Source organism: Rasamsonia byssochlamydoides (assembly GCF_041956645.1).
Source record: "Rasamsonia byssochlamydoides strain NRRL 3658 unplaced genomic scaffold VTN77scaffold_103, whole genome shotgun sequence".
Lineage (NCBI taxonomy): Eukaryota > Fungi > Ascomycota > Eurotiomycetes > Eurotiales > Trichocomaceae > Rasamsonia > Rasamsonia byssochlamydoides.
The window spans coordinates 35485-56073 of NW_027192486.1; the positions used below are offsets into that span (position 1 = coordinate 35485).

The 20589-nt window shown below is 51.2% G+C and overlaps 7 protein-coding genes across 7 annotated transcripts; 2 read left to right on the plus strand and 5 right to left on the minus strand.

Moving 5' to 3' along the window:
* Positions 1 to 989: 989 nt before the first annotated feature.
* VTN77DRAFT_607 (uncharacterized protein) lies at positions 990 to 3643 on the minus strand (the record flags this gene model as incomplete). The annotated part of the gene is made up of 4 exons (XM_069422307.1): positions 990 to 1510; positions 1577 to 3180; positions 3242 to 3328; positions 3396 to 3643. 4 exons carry the CDS (start codon positions 3641 to 3643, stop codon positions 990 to 992), a joined length of 2460 nt encoding a protein of 819 aa, XP_069273395.1.
* Positions 3644 to 5134: 1491 nt separating this feature from the next.
* VTN77DRAFT_608 (uncharacterized protein) lies at positions 5135 to 6519 on the minus strand (the record flags this gene model as incomplete). The annotated part of the gene is made up of 4 exons (XM_069422318.1): positions 5135 to 5423; positions 5495 to 6149; positions 6210 to 6360; positions 6418 to 6519. 4 exons carry the CDS (start codon positions 6517 to 6519, stop codon positions 5135 to 5137), a joined length of 1197 nt encoding a protein of 398 aa, XP_069273396.1.
* Positions 6520 to 7220: 701 nt separating this feature from the next.
* On the minus strand, positions 7221 to 8808 carry VTN77DRAFT_609 (uncharacterized protein; the record flags this gene model as incomplete). Its single annotated transcript, XM_069422329.1, has 6 exons — positions 7221 to 7239; positions 7310 to 7973; positions 8036 to 8322; positions 8384 to 8482; positions 8551 to 8592; positions 8651 to 8808. 6 exons carry the CDS (start codon positions 8806 to 8808, stop codon positions 7221 to 7223), a joined length of 1269 nt encoding a protein of 422 aa, XP_069273397.1.
* Positions 8809 to 12000: 3192 nt separating this feature from the next.
* VTN77DRAFT_610 (uncharacterized protein) lies at positions 12001 to 15000 on the plus strand (the record flags this gene model as incomplete). Its single annotated transcript, XM_069422341.1, has 1 exon — positions 12001 to 15000. The coding sequence occupies one exon, from the start codon at positions 12001 to 12003 to the stop codon at positions 14998 to 15000; it is 3000 nt and encodes a 999-aa protein (XP_069273398.1).
* Positions 15001 to 16038: 1038 nt separating this feature from the next.
* On the minus strand, positions 16039 to 16822 carry VTN77DRAFT_611 (mitochondrial 54S ribosomal protein mL49; the record flags this gene model as incomplete). Its single annotated transcript, XM_069422352.1, has 3 exons — positions 16039 to 16089; positions 16171 to 16592; positions 16687 to 16822. 3 exons carry the CDS (start codon positions 16820 to 16822, stop codon positions 16039 to 16041), a joined length of 609 nt encoding a protein of 202 aa, XP_069273399.1.
* A 425-nt stretch (positions 16823 to 17247) lies between these two features.
* On the plus strand, positions 17248 to 18720 carry VTN77DRAFT_612 (uncharacterized protein; the record flags this gene model as incomplete). The annotated part of the gene is made up of 3 exons (XM_069422363.1): positions 17248 to 18392; positions 18449 to 18643; positions 18702 to 18720. 3 exons carry the CDS (start codon positions 17248 to 17250, stop codon positions 18718 to 18720), a joined length of 1359 nt encoding a protein of 452 aa, XP_069273400.1.
* A 1245-nt stretch (positions 18721 to 19965) lies between these two features.
* Positions 19966 to 20434, minus strand: VTN77DRAFT_613 (uncharacterized protein; the record flags this gene model as incomplete). The annotated part of the gene is made up of 3 exons (XM_069422374.1): positions 19966 to 20157; positions 20220 to 20261; positions 20318 to 20434. 3 exons carry the CDS (start codon positions 20432 to 20434, stop codon positions 19966 to 19968), a joined length of 351 nt encoding a protein of 116 aa, XP_069273401.1.
* Between the last annotated feature and the right edge of the window lie 155 nt (positions 20435 to 20589).

Here is a 20589-nt window from a genome sequence, read left to right on the forward strand (position 1 = left end):
CATACACAAGCCTTCCTTAGAGGTTTCGCTTCGCTCGACTGGTCTGGACTCTGAAAAGAAAGTACCTATTTGTTCTATACTTGGGACTCTTGGCCCCTAGGCCTAGTTTTTTATCATCTACTTCTGAGGTGGGCGCCCTGCTTATATTTATTCCTTGCTATATATATCCCTGAGTAATATTTCTCTCCCTTGCTGATGCATATCCCTTGCTAATAATATATTTATAATTTCTCACCAATATGCTATAAATATAATCCCTCCTGATGATTTTATATATATATCTCTCTTGATAATGGGGGTGTACGGAGCAATACCTTTCTTGATAGTAATAGGGGTGGGTGGGCAGATTTTATGAATTTGTTTTTATAATTATACCAGGTTGACGGTGTGAAAAAAAAAATGGAAGTTGAAGATTTTATAATAATGGCGATACTACATATGCTGTATATCTGTATGATATGTATGTATTCAGCGATGTGGACGATGAGCAACAAACTGTATAGTAACTGAACAAATAAATAAACAAATAAATACAATTAAATTAATTAATCGACACCATCAATGAATGTATGTAGAATCAAATAACAACGATACTCCAACACATGCATATCACCATTACACCCTCTCAGTCAGTCAGTCCGAAACTCCGTCCGGTAGGAATGAATCTTAGCACCTGGAATTCCAACCTAAGATGAGAAGACCGACCCAAACACCCCCCAGATAAACAAGAAATGGCGGAGAATAATAAACAAGGACGAGGATAATGGCCAATATATAAAAAAAAATAAAAATAAAATCCACAAGCTGATTCTGAGACACATGAGATACCTCCGCCAATTGGAAGGCGAGCTGAACAACGGTAACAACAGACAGCTACAAACAAACGCCTTCGCTATGCAGAGCTAGATAGATATGCAATAATATCGTCGGAGGAACTGCGGCGACAGGGAAGCAAAGTGAGAGCGCTGCAAGATACAGGGTCTGCTGGGTCATCCATTCTCCGCCGCAACCTCATCCTCCGCCACCTGACTAAAGTTTCCGTCTTCAAACGCGGCCAGCATCTCCCTCTCCAGCGCGTCGTCGTCGTCATCCGGGTCCTCGGGATAGCCATCTCCGCCGTCAAGGTCGCGATCAGCACCGGTGGTGGTCGGGTCTGGCACTCCTTCGTCCTCGCCACCGGCTTGATCGTCGACAGGCTCGGTGACAGCGGTTTCTACTTCCTTTAACCCACTGCTCCGCTCGCGCGAGAGTTTGATACGTTGCGCTAGGCGTGATCCCAGAGCTTCGTCTTCGTCGCGCTGCTGGTCCTCGTCTTCGCCCTCACGCTTCCGCTTTTTGGACGACTCGCTGCCTAGGAAGATCTCGTCCTCGTCGAGCTCGCTCTCGCTCTCGGCATCACTACCCAAGAACTCCTTGAGTTCATCATGTACGGCCGCCTGTTGCTCCGCATCGTATCCGATCGGCGAATGGGCCGTCATCCCAGAGGACTTGAGGATCTCCTCATCGGCATCTTCAAGTTCGTCAGTGTCAATCTTATTATCATCATCCCTCGAAGCTGAATCAGCTGAATCCTCACCTTCGTCGTCGGTGAACGACACTCCCGTGTCCTCCTCTGATGACGAAAGCCAGGAGCTTTCAGCTTCGACGGGATCCTTTGACCCCGGCGAACTCCCCAGAATCGGGTCCCCTCGATCCTCCGGATGGACCGGCACCAAATACGCCTCTTCGTCCAGGTGTTTCCATTGGGTAAGAGAGTCCAATAGCCACTGAGTCGTGACGATTTTGATTTTTGGATATCTCGTCGCTTCTCTCACCTTGGCCGTTCGGTTTCGACCCGCCACCAGGTGTGTCGTCTTCGACCCGATCTTGGTCGAGATGACGGCTCCAAAACTCTTGGCCCAGAGGGAGATGTCGGCATTCTGCGTGTCAGTCCCCAACGGAAGCACCCCCGAAAACACTATATTAACCCCATCCAGCACCTCGCGCTTGATTTGCGGCATCACGACTTTAATATCGGGAACTAGCTTCAGGTCAATATCTTTATCCTTCAGAGCCTTTTCGCCCTTCAGCGCAGCAACCCTTCCTCCCAACGCCTGGCTGCGTCTCCGATCGTACTCCTCGAAGAATTTCTGGTGTACTCTCTCCAAACGCTCTTGCAAATGGTACAGTTCAGTGTCGTGGTCCTCAAGCAGGTGATGGCGATGCCGGGTCAGTTCCTGGGACTCGTCCATGCTGGACGCGGTCTCGCTGTCAGCACCTCCTTGCTCTGCCGCTTCTTCTTCGGCATCCAATTCCTTCTGTTTCTGAAGGAGCGGCCGATCCTCCACTTGCTGCAGGATGGTTGTTTCCTGCTGAACCGCCTGCTCCTGGAGCAACCTCGGATTGTCGCCACCGCCCATGGTTACCAGTTGTTCCAAGGCAGAGACTTCTTCCGAGTCATTACTGCCATTGACACGGGCCGCTGCTTGCGTCTGCTGCTGCTCCTTCTCTCGCTTCGCTTTGATCAAACCGGTCCCCGGCGTCAGCTCCTGCTTCTTGGGTAGAAAGCTCGAGTTGATATCGCCAATTCCAACGAAAAAATCATACGGGGAGACCTTGATTAAGTTAGGGTTCCATTTCCACACATCTCCCCGATCGTCGATGATGACCACCATCTTCGTGTCCACAGGGAACAGACGTTGCAGGTTCTTGGCAGTGAGACTGCCACTTTCATCGCGACTGAGGATCCGGTCTCCAAAGAGCTTCCTGTCCGGATCGATAATATTTGCAATATTCTGTGCGTACGCCCTTGTTCCCATCGTGTAGATATGCAGCTCATACAGCTTAGAAATGTTCTGCAAGAATTCTTCCAGCCCTGGTCGAAGCTTGATGTAGTACCAGCAGCCACGCATACCGGGACCATCGTCCGTGAGCTGAAAGGCGCGAACGTCCTTGACGGCTTCGTGGTTCGGATTATTCTTGTCTTCTTTCCATTCTCCGACAGTTGGATCTACGGTGGCATGGATGATTGTCTGATCTAGATCGACCACAAGGGAAAGACGCCTAGACGCGAGCAGGCGGCGCTTCGCATCCTCCTCGACTCGGGTGGCTTCTCTTTCACTGACAGTGAGGGCTGTGTTGTCGTGGACCATCTGAATGGGGGCGCGCATCGAATCCATGACATCCGTGTTGTAGTTTGTACTGTCGCAGAATGATTAGCGAAGCAGTAACCTTCGAGTAGGACCGGTTGGCGGTAGCTTACGCAGTCATGTCTTTCCCACACTCTGCACACATTCCTCCAAACTGAATCTCGTGGGCGCATGGCTCTTCGATCTCGACAACAGTGATACTACATCCAGACGATCAGTCTCGACTCTTATAAAACCCCGACGGTCTAGCAACCACACGCCACTCACGGTTCTTCAATGACATCGCCCTTCGAAATCTTCCACTCTATAATCTCCCCATCGACGGTCGACTCGAACCTGGTCGGGTAATCCCTCCTGACCTCAATTTTGTTGCCGAGGCCATCGCCCTCGGTCACCGTCGTCTGGTAAACATACCAGAAGAGCGCCTCATTCTGCGCGACCGTATCGCCCGGACGCTTGAGCAGCGACGTCACGGTGATCGGGTAATGGAGGGTGGGTGGCAGTCGCAAAAGCATGCTCCGTTGGCAGTCTTGACGGATTCCTTCCTTCTCTCCCCCAGTTGCAGCAAAGACGACACTTTACCCAGGTCAGAGTATTTTGTCTGAAAGAGAACCGTCGAATTTAGTGGGCCATTGCCCGATGCCGCGTCACAAGTGCAGTTCGGGTCAATCGCGTTGTAGGTAAACAGGACAGCGCGAGGATGACGATCGAGAATCGCCACTGTGAATCGCAGTCACTCAATGCGTTGTATCAGCTGGAGAGATACGGATGTGCGCACGCAAAAACACGAACAAATTATTGCGTTAAGAATGCTTGCTCTGAAGGTCGGCGTAAAAAGAAAAGGAAAAAGGAAGCTCGTCTGCGATGCAGGCGCGTGCGCGTGCCTACAGGTAACGGAGTAACGGCTGCGGGGCGGAAGTACTCCGACGACGCAAGATGCTTGTCGGATAGATGATGACTCAGGCCAGGAATTCCAAAGTAGGGACAGGAAGTATTGGCCAATAACAAACTGTGGAGCACAGTAAGAAATGGTGGTTGTGGTAGTAGATATGCCTGATGGGCGATACAATGATGGCCAGAAAAAAAAAGAAAACAGAAATGGCGGTAATTACCAGGCTTGGAGGAGAGGAGAGAGATGGTTGTCGAAGCTGAGAATAGAATAATGCGGTGGGCGGTAACTAAACTAACTAAACTAAACTAAACTGACTGACTGGTCAGGCGGAGACCCAACCGACCAGGCCAAGCTTGAACGAAGGAAGATCTGGAACTTTGCTGGAAATTCTGGACGCCGCCGCTAAAGCACCAGCAAGCAAGAAACTTGAGATCACCTTGCGTGACAGGGGAGTCTTCTTCCAGTGACACAATACTTGTTAGTTAATATTAAAATAACTGCTGCCAACCTATTACGATCACTAATACTACTGATCCGAAGCCCGCATAAAGAGCCTCCTTATGGCTGTGCTGTTTCTTTGTTGATTGGTACTTATTCCGCTTTTCCGCCTCCACTGAACCAAGCGGGAGTAATACTATTGCCTATCAAGGAACATGGAAGCCTGTCCAGTCAGCTTTAGTCATAAGCTCCTTTGAATCTGCGGGTTGCAAAGACATAAAGAACGGTACATGCCATTTCAGCACAAGCGAGGAAGATATATATATAGATAGGTATATAGATGCATTGCTCAGCGAATCAGCTCCAGTAATTACTCTACATCATAGACCTCGCATCACAGAGAGACAGACGAAAAAGAAAGAAAAAGCTCAAGACAAACTAGGAGATCCTTCCTGCGCGCATCACAATCTGTCACCTATGTCCAGAGACAAGATAAGACTGTCCAAATTGCATTCTCGATTGCTGCCAACATAAAAGCAGGCAAGCCAAAGGCTCCGCAAACGCCCCCACAGAGGGGAAGGACGGAACAACGGCAGTATCTGACCACGGTAAGCTTTGATAGCATCTGGTCAGCGGCTGCAATCACCTTCCCTTCTCTCCATTGATTCAGCCCGGTCTATTTGGCCTTGGCGAGGCCGACCTCACCGTTGCCCAGGTCATAGACACTGTACCATCTCCGGAGGAAAGCATCTCCCAGAATGGCCAGGGGTCCCACAGGCTCGGGGAAGTCCATGCCCATGAAGGCGCTAATGCAAGAACCCTGCACTTCGAGAATGTAGTCATACGCGCTGATGGTGAAGTTGTGGCCAGTCAATGTCACGGTGAGGTCGGGCAGAGAGTCGCGCTTCTTGCAATCGACGGTGTACTGGCCGTTCCACGACTTGGAGGCACCAATCTCCTTGTTCCTGAATTTCCAGGCAGTCAGTCAGCCAGAAAGAATCATCTTAGGTGTTTCAGAAAGGATGTCTTGACTCACAGGAGCTCCGCAAGAGTAGAAGGCAGGGCAATGAGGGAAGTGCCGGTGTCAAGGATGGCGCCAGTGTTGTCGAGCTCGGCCACGTTGTCACCAAACGCAATAGCATCAAAGTCCACCTCCCAATAGGCCTTGCGGCGGAGAGGAATCTTGACGAGGTCGCCAGTGAAGTGGCTCTCGTCGATGCCACCAAAGGTGGCCTCCGAGTCGTCACCCTCCTTGTTGGTGTCGCCGAGATAGAAAGCAAAGACAGGCTCATCGAGCAGTTTCTGGTTCACCAAATTGTAGAAAGGTGGGACGATCCTGTTGACCGAGATGGTGTCAAAGCCCAGACCCAAGATGCCGTCGAAACGGCCAAAGGCGAAAGCCAGACCGGGCTCGTTGGTTGCCTCGGCAAAGTCCTGTTCCTTGATTTTGAGATCGCCAATCTGGACGGTATCCTGAGAGACGAAGCCTGACAGGCTGCCCGATCCGTAGCGGATGCTGAACTCGGTGCCGTTCTTCTTGTAGGTAGAAGACGCGGACGAGTCGTACTTGTTGTGCAGGTAGCAAGCGATGGAACCGCACTGAGAGGATGGCACCCACAAGTTGGAACTACCGGTGTCGAGGACGACCTTGAAGGATTGTGGAGGGGTGCCGATGGTGATTTCAGAGAAGTCTGTGAAGAAATGTCAGCGTATTGGCATGGCGGAAACATTTACAGCAAGATCCGACGTACACTGGGCGTTCAGGAAGTTATCGACCAACACGTCATGGCCGCCATCGGGCTTGATCGAGGTATCTTGAAACAGGTCCTCATTCCCAGAGGGCCGGATGCCCAGGTACTTCTGGCCTAGGGATCGCATGTGATCGTCGATGCTGCGTTTTGCCTATGCATCGAATTAGTTGGTCCTCCTCGGTGAACGGTGTACAAGATGACAACTTACAAACTGCTCCGACAGCGGCACCTTGTCGAGCTTGAGCTTGTGCACCTTGGCAGCAGCCGAGCCCAGCAGTGCGGTGGCTGCGAGCACCGAGAAGGTCCTCATGATGGACACACCGATCGGATGAACCAGGCAGAGTCACTGAGGCAGAATGACAGAAATGGAAAAAGCAACGATCGTGGGAGGGATGATGATGATGAGATGATGGTTGTTGATGGGATGATGGGGAGAGAGGATAATAAGGGAAGGGAGATAGCTGGGGTAGTAGTTGTAGTAGTTTGGTGACGACGATGATACTGGGCAGTGAGTGGACGGCTGGGGGTGCATTGGATCACCGGAACCGGGGCTCGTGACTTGGCCGGATGAGCGCCTGTGACAGGCAAGGCGCGAGTGCAGACTGGCCACTCAGGCACCTGCCTGCCTGGCACTATCCTACGGTAAAGCATTTAGTGCCTGTTGCCTGCAGCAGAGGCTGGGGCCCGCACTGGGGTTGGTCCAGTTTTGCCATTTATGATTTGGCCTGTGAGCCTACCTAATCGCGATAAGCCATCGCAACGGCCCACAGCTATGACGAATGGGCGGAGGTACGCTGGTGCCTGCACATTACGGAGTACACACTCTCTCGGTACTTGGTTCCCGCTTATGGCTGTAGTGTATAGAAAGGACTGTCTAGGAACAGGGAATACTCATAGACCCATTATGGTAGGTAGATTCTATGGTGGACATTCCGTAGATTATGTTCCTACAGCGACATTCTCCTCTTCCAGGCAGGTTTCCAGTGTCCAGCACGTCGTGTGCAACCTTCTTCAGCGATAGAAATCGAACCTGTTGCGCATGTAATGTTAGTAAAAAGAAAGCTCATCTTGCTGTAAAAGGAAGAAAAGGGAAAACGAACTTATCGGCTTCCTGTGCAGTCTTGACTTGGCTAGCATATGCGTCCTCCAGATCCGACTGGATGATGTTATAGCGGTTCTTGCGGACGGCACGCAGGCCAGCCTCCTGCATGATGGCCGCGATGACCGCGCCCGAGAGAGGCTCGTTGCGCACAATCAGCGAGTCGAGGTCGACCTCGGGCGACAGCGACATCTTGGATGCAATGGTGGTGAAGATCAACCGGCGCTCCCGTCGGTCACGAAGCGAGGGGAACTCGATCTTCCGGTCGAGACGGCCCGGTCGTAGCAGAGCGGGATCAAGCGTATCGGCCCGGTTGGTGGCCATGATCACCTTGACGTTGCTTCCCTGGTCAAAACCGTCCATCTGGTTGAGCAATTCTAGAAGGATGCGCTGCACTTCACGGTCCGCGCCTGTCTGGGCATCAAATCGCTTCGTGGCAATGGCGTCGATCTCGTCGATGAAGATGATGGCGGGCGCGTTCTCCCGTGCCATCCGGAATACATCCCGGACCATACGGGGGCCTTCTCCCAGATATTTCTGAACAAACTCGGAGCCAACGACACGGATGAAATTGGCAGTGGTGCTGTTGGCAACAGCCTTGACGAGCATAGTTTTTCCCGTACCCGGGGGCCCATACAGCAAAACGCCGCGCGGAGGATCGATGCCTAGAAGTTATGTCAGACCTTGAAAAATGTACATATCACATTTCCTATGTCATGTAACATACCAATCTGCTTGTAAAGGTCGGCATGTGTTAAAGGCAGCTCAACCGCTTCTCGGATTTCCTGCTTCTGCATGTCCAACCCACCAACATCGGCGTATGTAACATCAGGTTTCTCATGCGCGCCAAGCATGGCGATTGACGAGTCTGCCTCTGGTGGCAGGATGTCAACGAGCGCGTTGGAGTGACGATGCAGGGCGACGGAGGAGGAAGGCTTCAACTTCTCGCGATCGAGCGTAGAGAGAATCCGAACGACATAATTCGAGCCCGTCGAAGACTGTACGATACCAGTACTATAAAAATCAAAAGATCAGTACTAATCACTGCATGTCAGCTTGGGAGATGGAAACGTACTTCTGATCTATAGCCTCCATAAACTGCCCTATCACCAGCGGCACACTCTGTATCCGCTTGATTTCTTCTTGTGCTCTCACCAGCTCCCTTTTCAAGCTCCTGTAACCACAGACATCAAAACATCAGTAACTAATTTCAACTACTCTGGGGCCTAAGGCAGATCATACCTCTGTTCATCTTTGATGTATTCTTCCTGCAGATGGATGTATCTGTGTTGAACCTCGAGTCAGCGACCCACGTCCCCACATGTAATCAGCACACACATACTCTAGATGCCTCTGCAATCTTTTCAGGGTCGCATATTCATCGCCGCTGTCATTCTCGGATCCCTCGAGAGAATCGATGAGCGGAACCGAGTCCGTTGGAGCTGATCGCTTGTGAGGCGTCAAGCCGTTGATCGGGTTCTCAACGGCAGCGTCAGCCATAACTGAGGGGGTTTACCAAGGCAGGATGAGGAAATAGAGTGAAGACGCTAGGAGGGAGTTAGGAACAAATATTCTAGAAGAGAAGAATTGCAGTCGGAGTATGATAGGGTTGACGTGGGTTATCGTTGATCTCTGAAGCTTTTACCAGGGAGCTGCTCTTTTGGATGGTAACAGCCAACGGAGAGGCATGCATCCATCCATATCACGTGACTAACACCAGGTTGTGGTTGCCTGACAGCCTAGCCTGGCCTGTCCAGGCATCACACTAACAAAGCTACCTAAAGGTAGAGAATAACTGTATTGATTACTCGACGAGTGCTTTTCTATCACATTCATTTGCCCTGAAACGAAGCAAGTGGTACTGTTTCGACAGTGCTTCATCGAACACTCGTCGGAGACCGAGGTATATCTATATTTGCCATTTTGAGAGCCGTTATTATTTTAGTCGTTCTTGTCTACCTGACGTAGTTAGATAGATCCACATTTCCCCTGATGGCCATTCTTTCACACGGGGTTAGGTATGTGCTGCACGGAGTACTCCGTTAGGTACTTAGGCCTGGCCTGCGCCGTCACTTCATATCAAGGTACTGCTCTCTGGTGGCAGAATCACTCATCCATGCTGAAGATGGGCTTCAATTCAAAACGGCGTTTGACCCGAGACAAAAGCATATGCAATCCCAAATTTAGCGTCTGTTCAATGTGAGAAACGGACGTCCAAGGTAAAATATAGCAAGTGTTCCATAATAGAACGCATGCGACAATACCAAGTCCCGCGCTCGTCAGGTCTGCCGTCTTTGACGCCTTCGACCTGTTGAATTCGACCCAAGAATCAACTGATTGCTGTACAAGGCACAGAGTACTCCGTACTGTACAAATACAGAAAGAGGAGGGTATCTCAGAAACCAGGAGCAGTTATGTACAACTACCAATGATTATAGCCATCGGCTCATCGTGATTCGAGACTTCCAACCGAGCTAATTAAGATCACTGCAGATCCAGCGTCGGCCCACTCCCCTTGTTGGCCATAACTCGCATGTTAGTCGTTATTGAACGCAACCTGTGCGAAAGATGGTTCTGCCCGGAAATTCACCAGGTTGACTTGGGCCTGAGGGGATTCCGGACCATACCAGATGTCAAGTCTCCGTACGGTCGGTTGGGATCGGACTCCACAGGAGGATAAGAATCCCGTGGGAACCCAATCGGTTGCCGCGGCGGAGCATATCAGGACGTGGCAGGTGGGACAAGGACAAAGACAGTAACGGAGTACTGATTACTTTTGGCAAGGGTTGTTGGTAAACGGTTCCGGTGCGCTGGGGGCTTTAATTAGTTTCACTTTAAGATCAGTGATACTAGCAGATGGCCATGAACGGATCAAGCGGGAGATGAGAATATATAGCCCAAGCAGGCCCCTGCCTTGGTAGAATTTCCTGCAATCCCCGTTTATTGTTGTCCTCCCAAAGCCCCTACGCATCTCCCTCTTCTCCTGCGTCTCGTACACCCTGCCTGATTATTGTTCGTTATCTCCAGACAGAGATGGGCTGATTTGTGGGCACTATTGCTGCTGCGGACCGAGCGGCCGGTGGCTCGATGCATACTCCCCAGATCTGCTCACACTACTCTGTACAGCACCTGGTAGACAGCAGAGGTTGACCACCTTTGTGGTCAGGATCGCAGATGCCAATGATGCCTTCTGATGCCTTCCATTGCCCTTCTTCAGGGCTGCCAGAGGCTCTCATAAGCTGACAGGATGTGTGAGATGTGTCAAAGAGGGCTCGTGACGATCTATGCAAAAGCGGCACTGAGAATATGTGCCTTGACGGGGTGACCCATTGGGATCTCTGGCAGCATCAGTCACTCACTCACTGCTGTTCTCATGCTGAGACAGGAATCCTGAGACCACCTGCAGACTCATGAGGGAGAGTGCCCATTTCTGTCAGTAATTTTGCCATAGGGAGAACCGCTGTTTGTGTTGAGTGCCTGGCGTTTGGGGCGTCCAGGCGGCAAGCAGGCGATTCCTAGGGCGGGTTTGGGCGCAGCCACCCGCTGGAACAGGCCCCTGGCAGCGAAATCTCTGTGCGATCATGCAGCGCCGGTCTTCCGTCATCCACTGCACCCGATCGCTGTTCAGTCTTGGTCCCTCTCTTTGAGTCTTGCTTTCCCGTGAAACCAGCCTTACTGCTTGCCACTGGATTTGCCACTGCCGCCTTTCCATTTGCTGTGCTTTGGCTGATCTTCCCCGTTCCCTTTTCTCTGCGGGTTCTGGAATTCCCTTCCCTTCCCAGGCCTGACGCCTTATCCTCTCCACGGCTGTCCCATTCCTGCGCCTCCACTTCTTCTCCCCGAAAGGGTCCTGTGGTGCTTGCCCGTTCTCTGTTCAAGGTAGGCTGATCTTTTCGGCCCTTCCCCTGATCCCTCGGTGTGTTTGTCGCTGTTTGGGCTTGATTCTGCCTTCCCAAGCCTGGTTTGCATGGCCACTCGCCACGCACTGGCCTCCCTCCTTCCATTCCTCACCACGACACACAACACCCTACGCGCTGCGTACCCAGTCCCGTCCACAGCGCCTGCTTCGCCCTTCTGCATGGCTCATTTCTATTTGTCCATTACATTTTACTTGGCCCTATGCTGATAAAACAGCGTCGCGACATATTGTCCTGAAGTGATTCCCTCTCTTGCCACGGCCGCAGTCTGCCTCCTGTGCTGTGCTGCGCGTGGCCGGCCTCACCCGCCGCAGTCCCGTGACCTGGCCTGCCTTTCCTTCCCATCGCTCTTGCTGCTCTCTGACCGCAACTGCTATTTTCGGAACCCCGATTCAACCTCCTCGTCCGCTCACATTACGGCACTCTAGTCAGCCAACCTTGTCGGTATGTACCTGCCCTTTCCTTTACCCAATGTTGTGTGTCTCTTTTGCCCAGGCATCCATTTTCCAGAATGCCTTTTTGTCGTGTCATGTAGACAGGAGTTGCGCGCAGCGATGGCCTGTCGCTTGAACCCGCCCCGTGTCGCAAGTCGCGACATTGCTCCAACCAATGCCCTCCACAACCCTGACGCGTCTAAATCTTTTTTTGGACGTGACCTTATTCCCCTTGTGTCTGGAAGATAGATCTCTGACGCGCTGGTGATGGATCGCCGCGCCTAGTTGACGGCTTGCTGATCTCTTTTCCTGTCGCAGATGGGTTGGTCGTTCCACACGACATGAATGCCTGGCTTTCCGACGCCTCGAACATACCCAACCATGACAATGGTGCCTTCAATGCCACCATCGATCCCTCGATGGCTTTCCTCCAACCTTCTCCCTCGCCCCAGGACCCAAACCAGTTTCAGCGCATGTTCAACGGCGTCCCACGCAATGTCTCTCCTGGTTTCCACAATCCCAACCAGGTAATACCATCCAAGAGACCTCGACCCGAAGATGGTCTGTCAATGTCACCAAGACAGGCGCCTGGCGGATTGCCGGTATCGCGATCGCAAACGCCTCACCAGGTACCCTTCCCAGGCTACCAAGGGCCGGCCAATGGAACGCCTCAGTACGCTCATCATCCGACTCCATATCAGCACCTACAACAAGGAGGCTCTGTGAATACAAGTCAATCCCCCGTTATACAAGACTTCGACCAGCATGGCGTTCAGAGAATGCAAACAGCTTCTCCAAGCCCCTTTTCCCCGGCTGGTCCGCCCGTGGGATCTCAGATGTCACCGTCGCAGTCGGATCAGGGAAACAGAGTGAACACGCCCCAAAGTAGCTCATTCATGCCTGGACAGCCATTCCCTCAGGGCATGGCACCGCAATTCTCCCCGTCTCCGGCGATGTCATCTGCTGCTACGCCAACATCGATGCAGGCCCATTTCAATAACATGCCGCAGGCCTATTCCTCCCAGGCCATGGCCGCGCAACAACAGCGCCTCTATCAAATGCAGCTGCAGAACCAAGCGCGGCAAATGCAGGCCAACAATCCGGGAATGGCAGGACGTCCTGCTGGCGGTGGGATGAATCCTATGGCCAACCCTCAGATGGCGGCAATTAGGCAGATGCAGCAGAACATGGCGCAGCAGACGATGACGAAACCCGGAAGTCCCGAGGCATTCATGCGATCACTTCAGAAATTCATGATGTCGCGTAATTTACCTTTGGATACCAATCCTATCGTCTGCGGGCGGCCCGTTCATCTGGTGCACCTTTATGCCACTGTTATCAAGATGGGCGGATCAAAGAAGGTCTCCGCTGCGAACATGTGGCCTGCCGTTGCTCAGCAGCTCGGGTTTCCACCCATGCAGTTCCCAACAGCCGCGCAGGAGGTCCGGGATCACTATCATAGGAACTTGGCTGCCTACGAGCAAGCCTTTCTGAGCTCCCAAAAACAACTGGCGGAACATCTACAACAGAACGCATCGCAACGGCAACCCGGGGATATGAGTGGAATGCCGTTCCAGCCATCGCCTGTCAAACCTGGACCAAATTTTGAACATCCCCAGCAATTTACACCTTCTCCTCAAGTCGGTGCGCCAGCCCAAAACAATGTGCAGCAGAATGCCGCCAACGGATTTATGACTCTGCAACAAGCGAGGCCTACAAGCAAGCAGCAGCACGCTCAGCAGCAGCCTCCGCCGCCTCCACCTCAACAAAATCATCATAGGCCCAGTGTTTCTCGTCAGTCACAGCCACCGGTATCGGCTCCTGATCCGTCAGTGCAGGCGCAAGCAGCTCCGTCGGTGCAGTCGGGCAAGGCCTCCGTTCCTACGCCAGATAAGGCTTCGGTTGGTCCAGAGCAATCTTCCAACCAATCCTTCCAGCGTCATATCGAGGACACCTTCAAGCCCATGGTCCTCCCCGAGAGTAATCGACACGGGCCAATCGTTGTGGACGAAGTATACCAAATCGGAGAAGATATCTCGAGGCTAAAACCCAATGTGCCGGCCTTCTCCGAACTCGGTGTGATTGACATCCATGCCCTGACGATGAGCATCAAATCCGGTATGCACGCCGAGATGCGCATGGCTTTAGATACCTTGTCAACAATCTCCAATGAGCCCGCAATTCAGATTTCTCTCGAAAATTGCGACGATCTTGTGGAGACGCTGGTGGAGTGCGCTGAAGATCAACTCGAACTGCTGGCTGAGAATGCAGCTGAGGTTTCCGATGTCATGCTGTTACCCTCATATGAGGAAGTCCTGCGCGCTTGTCGTCTGGAGTTGTCATCTCTTGTCGATATCCCCGAATTTGGCAGCCTTGATTACGAGCTCGATCGGGCAGTGGAAAGGCTCCTCTGTATCACCTCCATCATCAGAAATTTCTCGTTCACAGAATCCAATTTTGGAATATTGGCTACACCCACGGTCGTCAAGTTCTTCTCCACCGTAATCCGATATCTGGGAACTCGAAACATGCTGTTGCGGACGCATCAGAACATTATGGACTTCATGAAGGACGCCGTGACCTACCTCAGCAACATCGCTCATACGGTGCATCTGCCGGGAAAGGAAGAAGCCCTCTGTCTGCTACATTTCCTCTTGTCTTTTGCGCCATTACCGGCACCAACCATTGGTCCGGATGGGGTGATGTTCTCGCCGTACAATCCAAGTATTCACAAGTATACTCCGACAGCAATCGATGCTTTAGCGAAGCTTCTGGCTAGAGACGAACCCAATCGGATGTACTACAAGGCCATATTTGACGGTGACGGCTCGGGTTCCCAGCATGAGCTTCTCACCCGCGCCTTCGGACTGGCAATCTGTCCTATTCCGGACCAGCCCCGGAAACCGCTTATCATAGCAGACATGCGCAAAGTGTTTATCATGCAGGGACTCTTGGCTGCTGAAATCTTAACCGGTCTGGCTGATGGGGCAGTGGCCCGAGCATGGCTTGAGTCGATTGATGGATTCGCAGTCCATCTTCTCAGGTTGTGTTGTTTGCTGAGTACAGAGCGCCACCCTCCCACCAACCATCGCCAATCACAGTCTGCAAGAGGGCAGGCAGATGCAGATGCTCAGCATGCCTATGCATCAATCATCAATCGAGGCCTGACCATTCTCCGTCGGTTGGCTGAGAAGTCCAAAAATGAGGACACTTCGTCCCGGTCGCGGTTTCCACCGTGTGTACTTCCTAAAAGAGAAAGCTTATTGGGGGCCTTGTTGACACCAAATCTGGACCCAAGCGTTGTGAAACAGTTAATTGCGTATGCCGGAGTTGGGGAGTAACAGGCAGCAACCCTACAGCAAGTATCTTCTCTTTTCCCCTTCTTTGATACCTCCTTTTAACCTTTTAAGATGTACCTTTACTTCACACTTCACACCATTTGGTGTCTTGTTTTTCCAAGATATGCTTTTATCACCAGTGAGATGACTTCTGCTACGTGCCCATATACCGCCTTTGTTTTCTCCTGTACAATTCTAAGATTCTTTGACTTCTGCATGATGTCATTTTCATATCTTTTCTAGTTCAGGAAAAGGCGCATGGCATCGGCAAATTTGATTTTTGTTCTTGTCCGCGAATAATGTATTTGCCATCTCTGTTTTTGGGGGACAGGCGACATTCTGGGATTTAGGCAAACTCGGTGATGGCGAGCTTTGAGCGGTTACAAGAATCGTATTCCGTTAGGGAACCAGCATAAAGCCTTATGAAAGATTCATGTTGATTCTCATGTTATTGGAATTTCTTTTTTTTCTTTTTAATCCAGAGTCATAAGATACGTAGCTCTCCATGATGATAACAAGTAGGAGCAAATGGAACAAAAATGTCGTAACTCCCGTAAACTGCATTTTCAAGACTCATGAGCTTTTGAACTACCTACAAATCCAGCCCGGCAAAAAAAAGGAAAACAAGAAAAAAAAAGACAGGAGATGCAACAATGCAACACCGTTAGAAAGAAAGGAGAAAACAAATACCCTTGCTGCAAGACAACCCTAACGAGGATAGAAATAGAAAAAGGGAAAAGGGAAAGCAAAAAAGAACCAGGTTGGGGCTTTGAAAGCCTTGGCCCTTTTTTCCACTTATGTATGTACTCTTGTTTTTCACCAATTTTTTTTTCCTCTTTTTTTTTGTCATGTCTGTCTGCTCTGCTCTTCAATTCATTCATTTCATTCAGCTCAGCTCACGACCTGGTAACCATCCTGGTGCTGGTGCAGGTCACAGTTCTTGAATTCAATGGGGGATAATCTCACGGCCGGTAAACCCCGAACGGGAATCGAGAGAGGTGCATTGGAAGAGATGGAGTGATAGCTTTTTTTTTTCTTAATTTAAAAGTTTCGTTCGAGAAGGAATTTTTGAATCTCGGGTTTGCGCCAGCCCTGTAGAATGCGGTTTCTCGTCAGTAACTTACTTTCGCATGCAAAAAAAAAGTTGGAATTGCTAATCGAAAACCTTCGCACCTTGACGATGATGTGCCCGTTTAGTCGATTGATTGTCACATCAGGACTCTTCTTGGCGTTAGGTTCGCCCGATTCGAGGCCCAATGCCCTCGCCAGGTCACTTCGTAACGCTTCCAGGTCTCCTTCCGTCTTCTGGATCTTGGTCTGCTGCTTGGTGCCACCAGCCTTTTTTTCCAAGTACACAGGGAGCTGGTTGGAAGGCGTGCGGCGGACGAAATAAGGGAGATTGGTCAGTTGCAATGGAGGAGCCTGCGTCTGTTGTGCTGATTGAGCGTCCGCTTGGCCGCTGGTCGAGGGCTGCGTTGTCGTCTGAGCAGTCGCCTGTGACTTGCGAGAGAGTTTTGCTAAGAAAGTACGGGATTGCTGGACAGAGGGAAACGATCTAGGAGAAGATACTCGGCAAGCAAATTGAGGTACATTTTCTATGGCTTGTTAGCAAATTTTCCCCCTCATTCTGTATAGCTTGTGTCCTAAAAAAGCACTCATGCCAATGGGCGCAAGGACGGAAAAACTTACGAGACCGCACACGTCCGGTTGGTGAGCAGATCACAGAATACGCCCTAATTGATCTCATTGAAGAGGAGAACGGTGATGCAGAAATAGGAATGATCTGCTGTCGAATGGTTGACGACATCGACGAAGACGAGGCCATCGTGGGGAGACTCGACGGAGAATTTCTCCAATCAAGAACGATTTAATCACCCCCGAGACACGTCAACTGCCCCAATACCACACCGAGCCGTTCGATAGATAACTCCTCGAAGCACCTGGATTGCCGACTCGAACGTCCCTCTTCGTCCGACAGAGCCGTGCTTAGCTGCTCCTCTCGTCAATTAAGTTCAACAGGTTTCTCTGCGCGGAGTTTTTCCCGCTCCGGCACCACGCGACAGCCCCGCTAGCTCGCATCAGGACTAGCGCGGCTGCTCTCTTTCCCACTCACATTTTCGGCAGGCAAAAGTGTCGCACACTGACCAGAAAGGCAGAGACAGACAGACCTGCCCCCCTCGTTCTCTGCAACCTCCACCCACTGCCCCTCTCACCGTCTGCCTCCCCTCTGCATCCGGCCATCTTGTCGCCATGGCAGACAAAGCTCCTCCGTCGGCAGAGACGCTGCTCAAGGGCGCCGCTGCCCACCCTCCCAAGACCGCGGAGGAGATCGCAAAGGAATACGATCTGCTGCCCAAGCTGATCCCCTACCTTGACCGTCACCTTGTCTTCCCTCTGCTCGAATTCGTCAGCGGCCAGGATGACGACAATCTGGAGATCACTCGCGCCAAATACGAACTTCTCAAGCACACCAACATGACCGACTATGTGGCGAATCTGTGGCAGGAGATCAACAACTCCGATACCATCCCCGAGGAGTTCGTCAAGAAGAGAGAGGAGGTTCTCGCCAAGCTGCAACAATACCAGGAGGAGAGCGAGAAGATTACGCAGCTTCTGCAGGACGATGCCGTTGTGGCTAACCTCCGCAGCGACAAAGTCGCCAACTTGAAGTACCTCGAAGAGCAGCATGGCGTCACGATTGACATGGTGAACATCTTGTTCGACTACGGCCGATTCCAGTACAGCTGCGGTAGCTACGGTAACGCTGCAGAGCTGCTCTACCAGTTCCGTGTCTTGTCGACGGATAACGACAAGGTCACCTCCGCCACGTGGGGCAAGTTCGCGTCTGAGATCTTGACCACCAGCTGGGAGGCCGCCATGGAAGAGGTTCACAAAGTGAAGGATTCCATTGAAACCCGTCTCTTCAACAATCCTCTGGCCCAGTTGCAGCACCGAACCTGGCTGATCCACTGGTCTCTTTTCCCTTTCTTCAACCATGACCCCGCCCGCGACGTCTTGACCGACCTCTTCTTCTCCCCCGCTTATATCAACACCATCCAGACCAACTGCCCGTGGATCCTGCGATATCTGGCTGCCGCTGTCATCACGAACCGCAGCCGTGCGCACAAGAACACCAGTCTGTACCAGAAGCAGCTGAAGGACCTGATCCGAGTGGTGCGACAAGAGGGCTACGAGTACTCTGATCCGATCACCGACTTTGTCAAGGCTCTTTATGTCGACTTTGATTTCGAGGAGGCCCAGAAGAAGCTGAGCGAAGCCGAGGAGGTGCTGCGCAGTGACTTTTTCCTCGTTTCGGCGGCGGACGCTTTCGTCGAGTCGGCAAGGCATCTCATCTCTGAGAGCTATTGCAAGATTCACCAGCGGATTGACATCAAGTATGTTTGACGTCATTTCTCCTGTTGAGATCGTTATAAACTAATCCAATTACCAGGGATCTGTCCACCCGTCTGGGTCTGAACCAAGATGAGGGCGAGAAGTGGATCGTCAACCTCATCCGGGACACTCGGGTTGACGCCAAGATCGACTACAAGGAGGGAACCGTGATCATGAACCACCCTCCGCAATCTGTGTACCAGCAGGTGATCGAGAAGACAAAAGGAGCCTTCTTCAGGACTCAAGTGTTGAGGTGTGTAGCATTCTCTTCTGGACTGTTTGATTTTAAACCAAACTGACCCGTAATTTAGTGCGGCTGTTGCCAAATAGATATGATGGCACGTGCGGAATGTGCCGTCTTTCTTTCGTCGTTGGATCCTGGTCGTTTTAATTATCACCCATAAAGTGCGGGCTTCCTGGCATTAAGGCTGGCGTTCAGGCGGTCCACCTTTTCTTCCCTTTTGTAACTTTCTTTTTCCTTCCTTTTCCACGCTGTTTCTACCTCCCTTCGAGGATCTATACCTTCGATTGAGGTGGTTTATAACGTTTTTGGGAAGCTCCAAAGTTGACTTTCCCACTGACCTAGGTTAGGGCATTGAGGATATGACGGTGAAGCGAACACCCTGTGGGTTTCGATTCGAATAAAAAAATTATCATGTGATGGATGTATGTACGTGGTTATGAAATTAAGATAGTTTAGTCTATAGAGCCGGTATGAAGAAAAAAAGGCTATTTGATTGGGTCGTTGTCGTCAGGTCTTGCTTTCTTTTTTATAAATCCAGTTTATTACAGCGTTGGATTTCGGTTGTCACTCTTGGAGAATGTCTAGAGACGGGCGCGCTCTGACGTTTTGAACTTGCTGACCATTTTGTCGCCAGTGAAACCAGAGGAGGATACGGAACAAGGTTTAAGAAACGGCCTCAATTCTGCGGCAGCGATTTTTCCTCAAAAACAAAGTCCAGTTCTGTCTGCGTAGGGGACAGGGGACAGGGTGGCGTAGTGGCGCGTGGGCACTGGCTGTCTTTGGGCTTTGGGAGTTTGGGATGACTCGAAGATGCTATCAGTTCGGTTGATGAGGACGACAGAGAGTGATTATTCTCTTCTCAGATGAGGGGATAAGATAGGTTCAGGGCAAGGGAAGAGAAGAATTGCGAGGGTATAGAACGGAGTTCAAAAAGCAGAAAAGTTGACTAGTGGACATATCGAGCAATCAGATCACCACCTATCGTACCATAAAGGAAAAAAAAGAGAAAGAGAGGGAGAGAGAGAAAGAGAGAGAGAAAGAGAAAGAGCTGGGAGAGAGCACCGAAATAAAGCGTCGTATGCTTTTCTCTCTGCGTTCTTTTGCTGCTGCAGACCCCGGTCGAAGGATGAAACAGCATAACTGGCTCGACGATGTTGGTCTAATTCGACTCGACTCGTCGCTTGATCCCGGCAAAAATAACAAGAGAGATTACCCCTTGTTATATGACGTATAAAAAAGAGATCGAGAGAGAGAGAAAAAGAGAGAAAGAAGAAAGACCACAGGATCAACCGGGATCCTGCGCAAACATCCACACTTCTTGACCTCACTCATCACCTGCTTCGTCGGGTATCGTATTGCGCCAGACGCCTTCGAGGCGGGCGCTGGTTGACGGGGATTATCTCGTTAATATACGGCTCTGACGACTGCCTGCCAGCATTGTCGACACAAGCGCGGTTGGTCATTCGGGCTGCTTCTTGCCGTTCGTACTCTCGCGACATGACTGCTAAGTCGTTGATTTGCTCCTGTCCAGGAGTCATCAGCCTCTGTTCGCCAGCATGTCCAGCTTATCCTCGAGGTCACGTACACGCGTGAGAGGTACTCCATGGATCAGATATCCCTCTCGCCCCTTTTTGAGAATCCATCGTCAGGGCCCATCCCGCGATGTTGGCAAGGCATCGTTACCTGATATGTATATGGTCTGACTGAGGCATTCGGTCCAAGAAAATATTGAATATGACCAAGGACAATATGTCGTGAGAGACCGAATCCTGGGAGCCAATATTGTTGAACTTGCGACATTGCTTGCCACTCGTTCTTATTTCTGTTCCTATGTCGAGTCGCAGTGCAAGCTCAGAAGACAAGAGAAATCACGACAGCACGCACGAGACGAACAGAGGCACCGAACAGAAGATAATACCATCGAATTGTCTCCCATATAAGTATACAGACAGAGT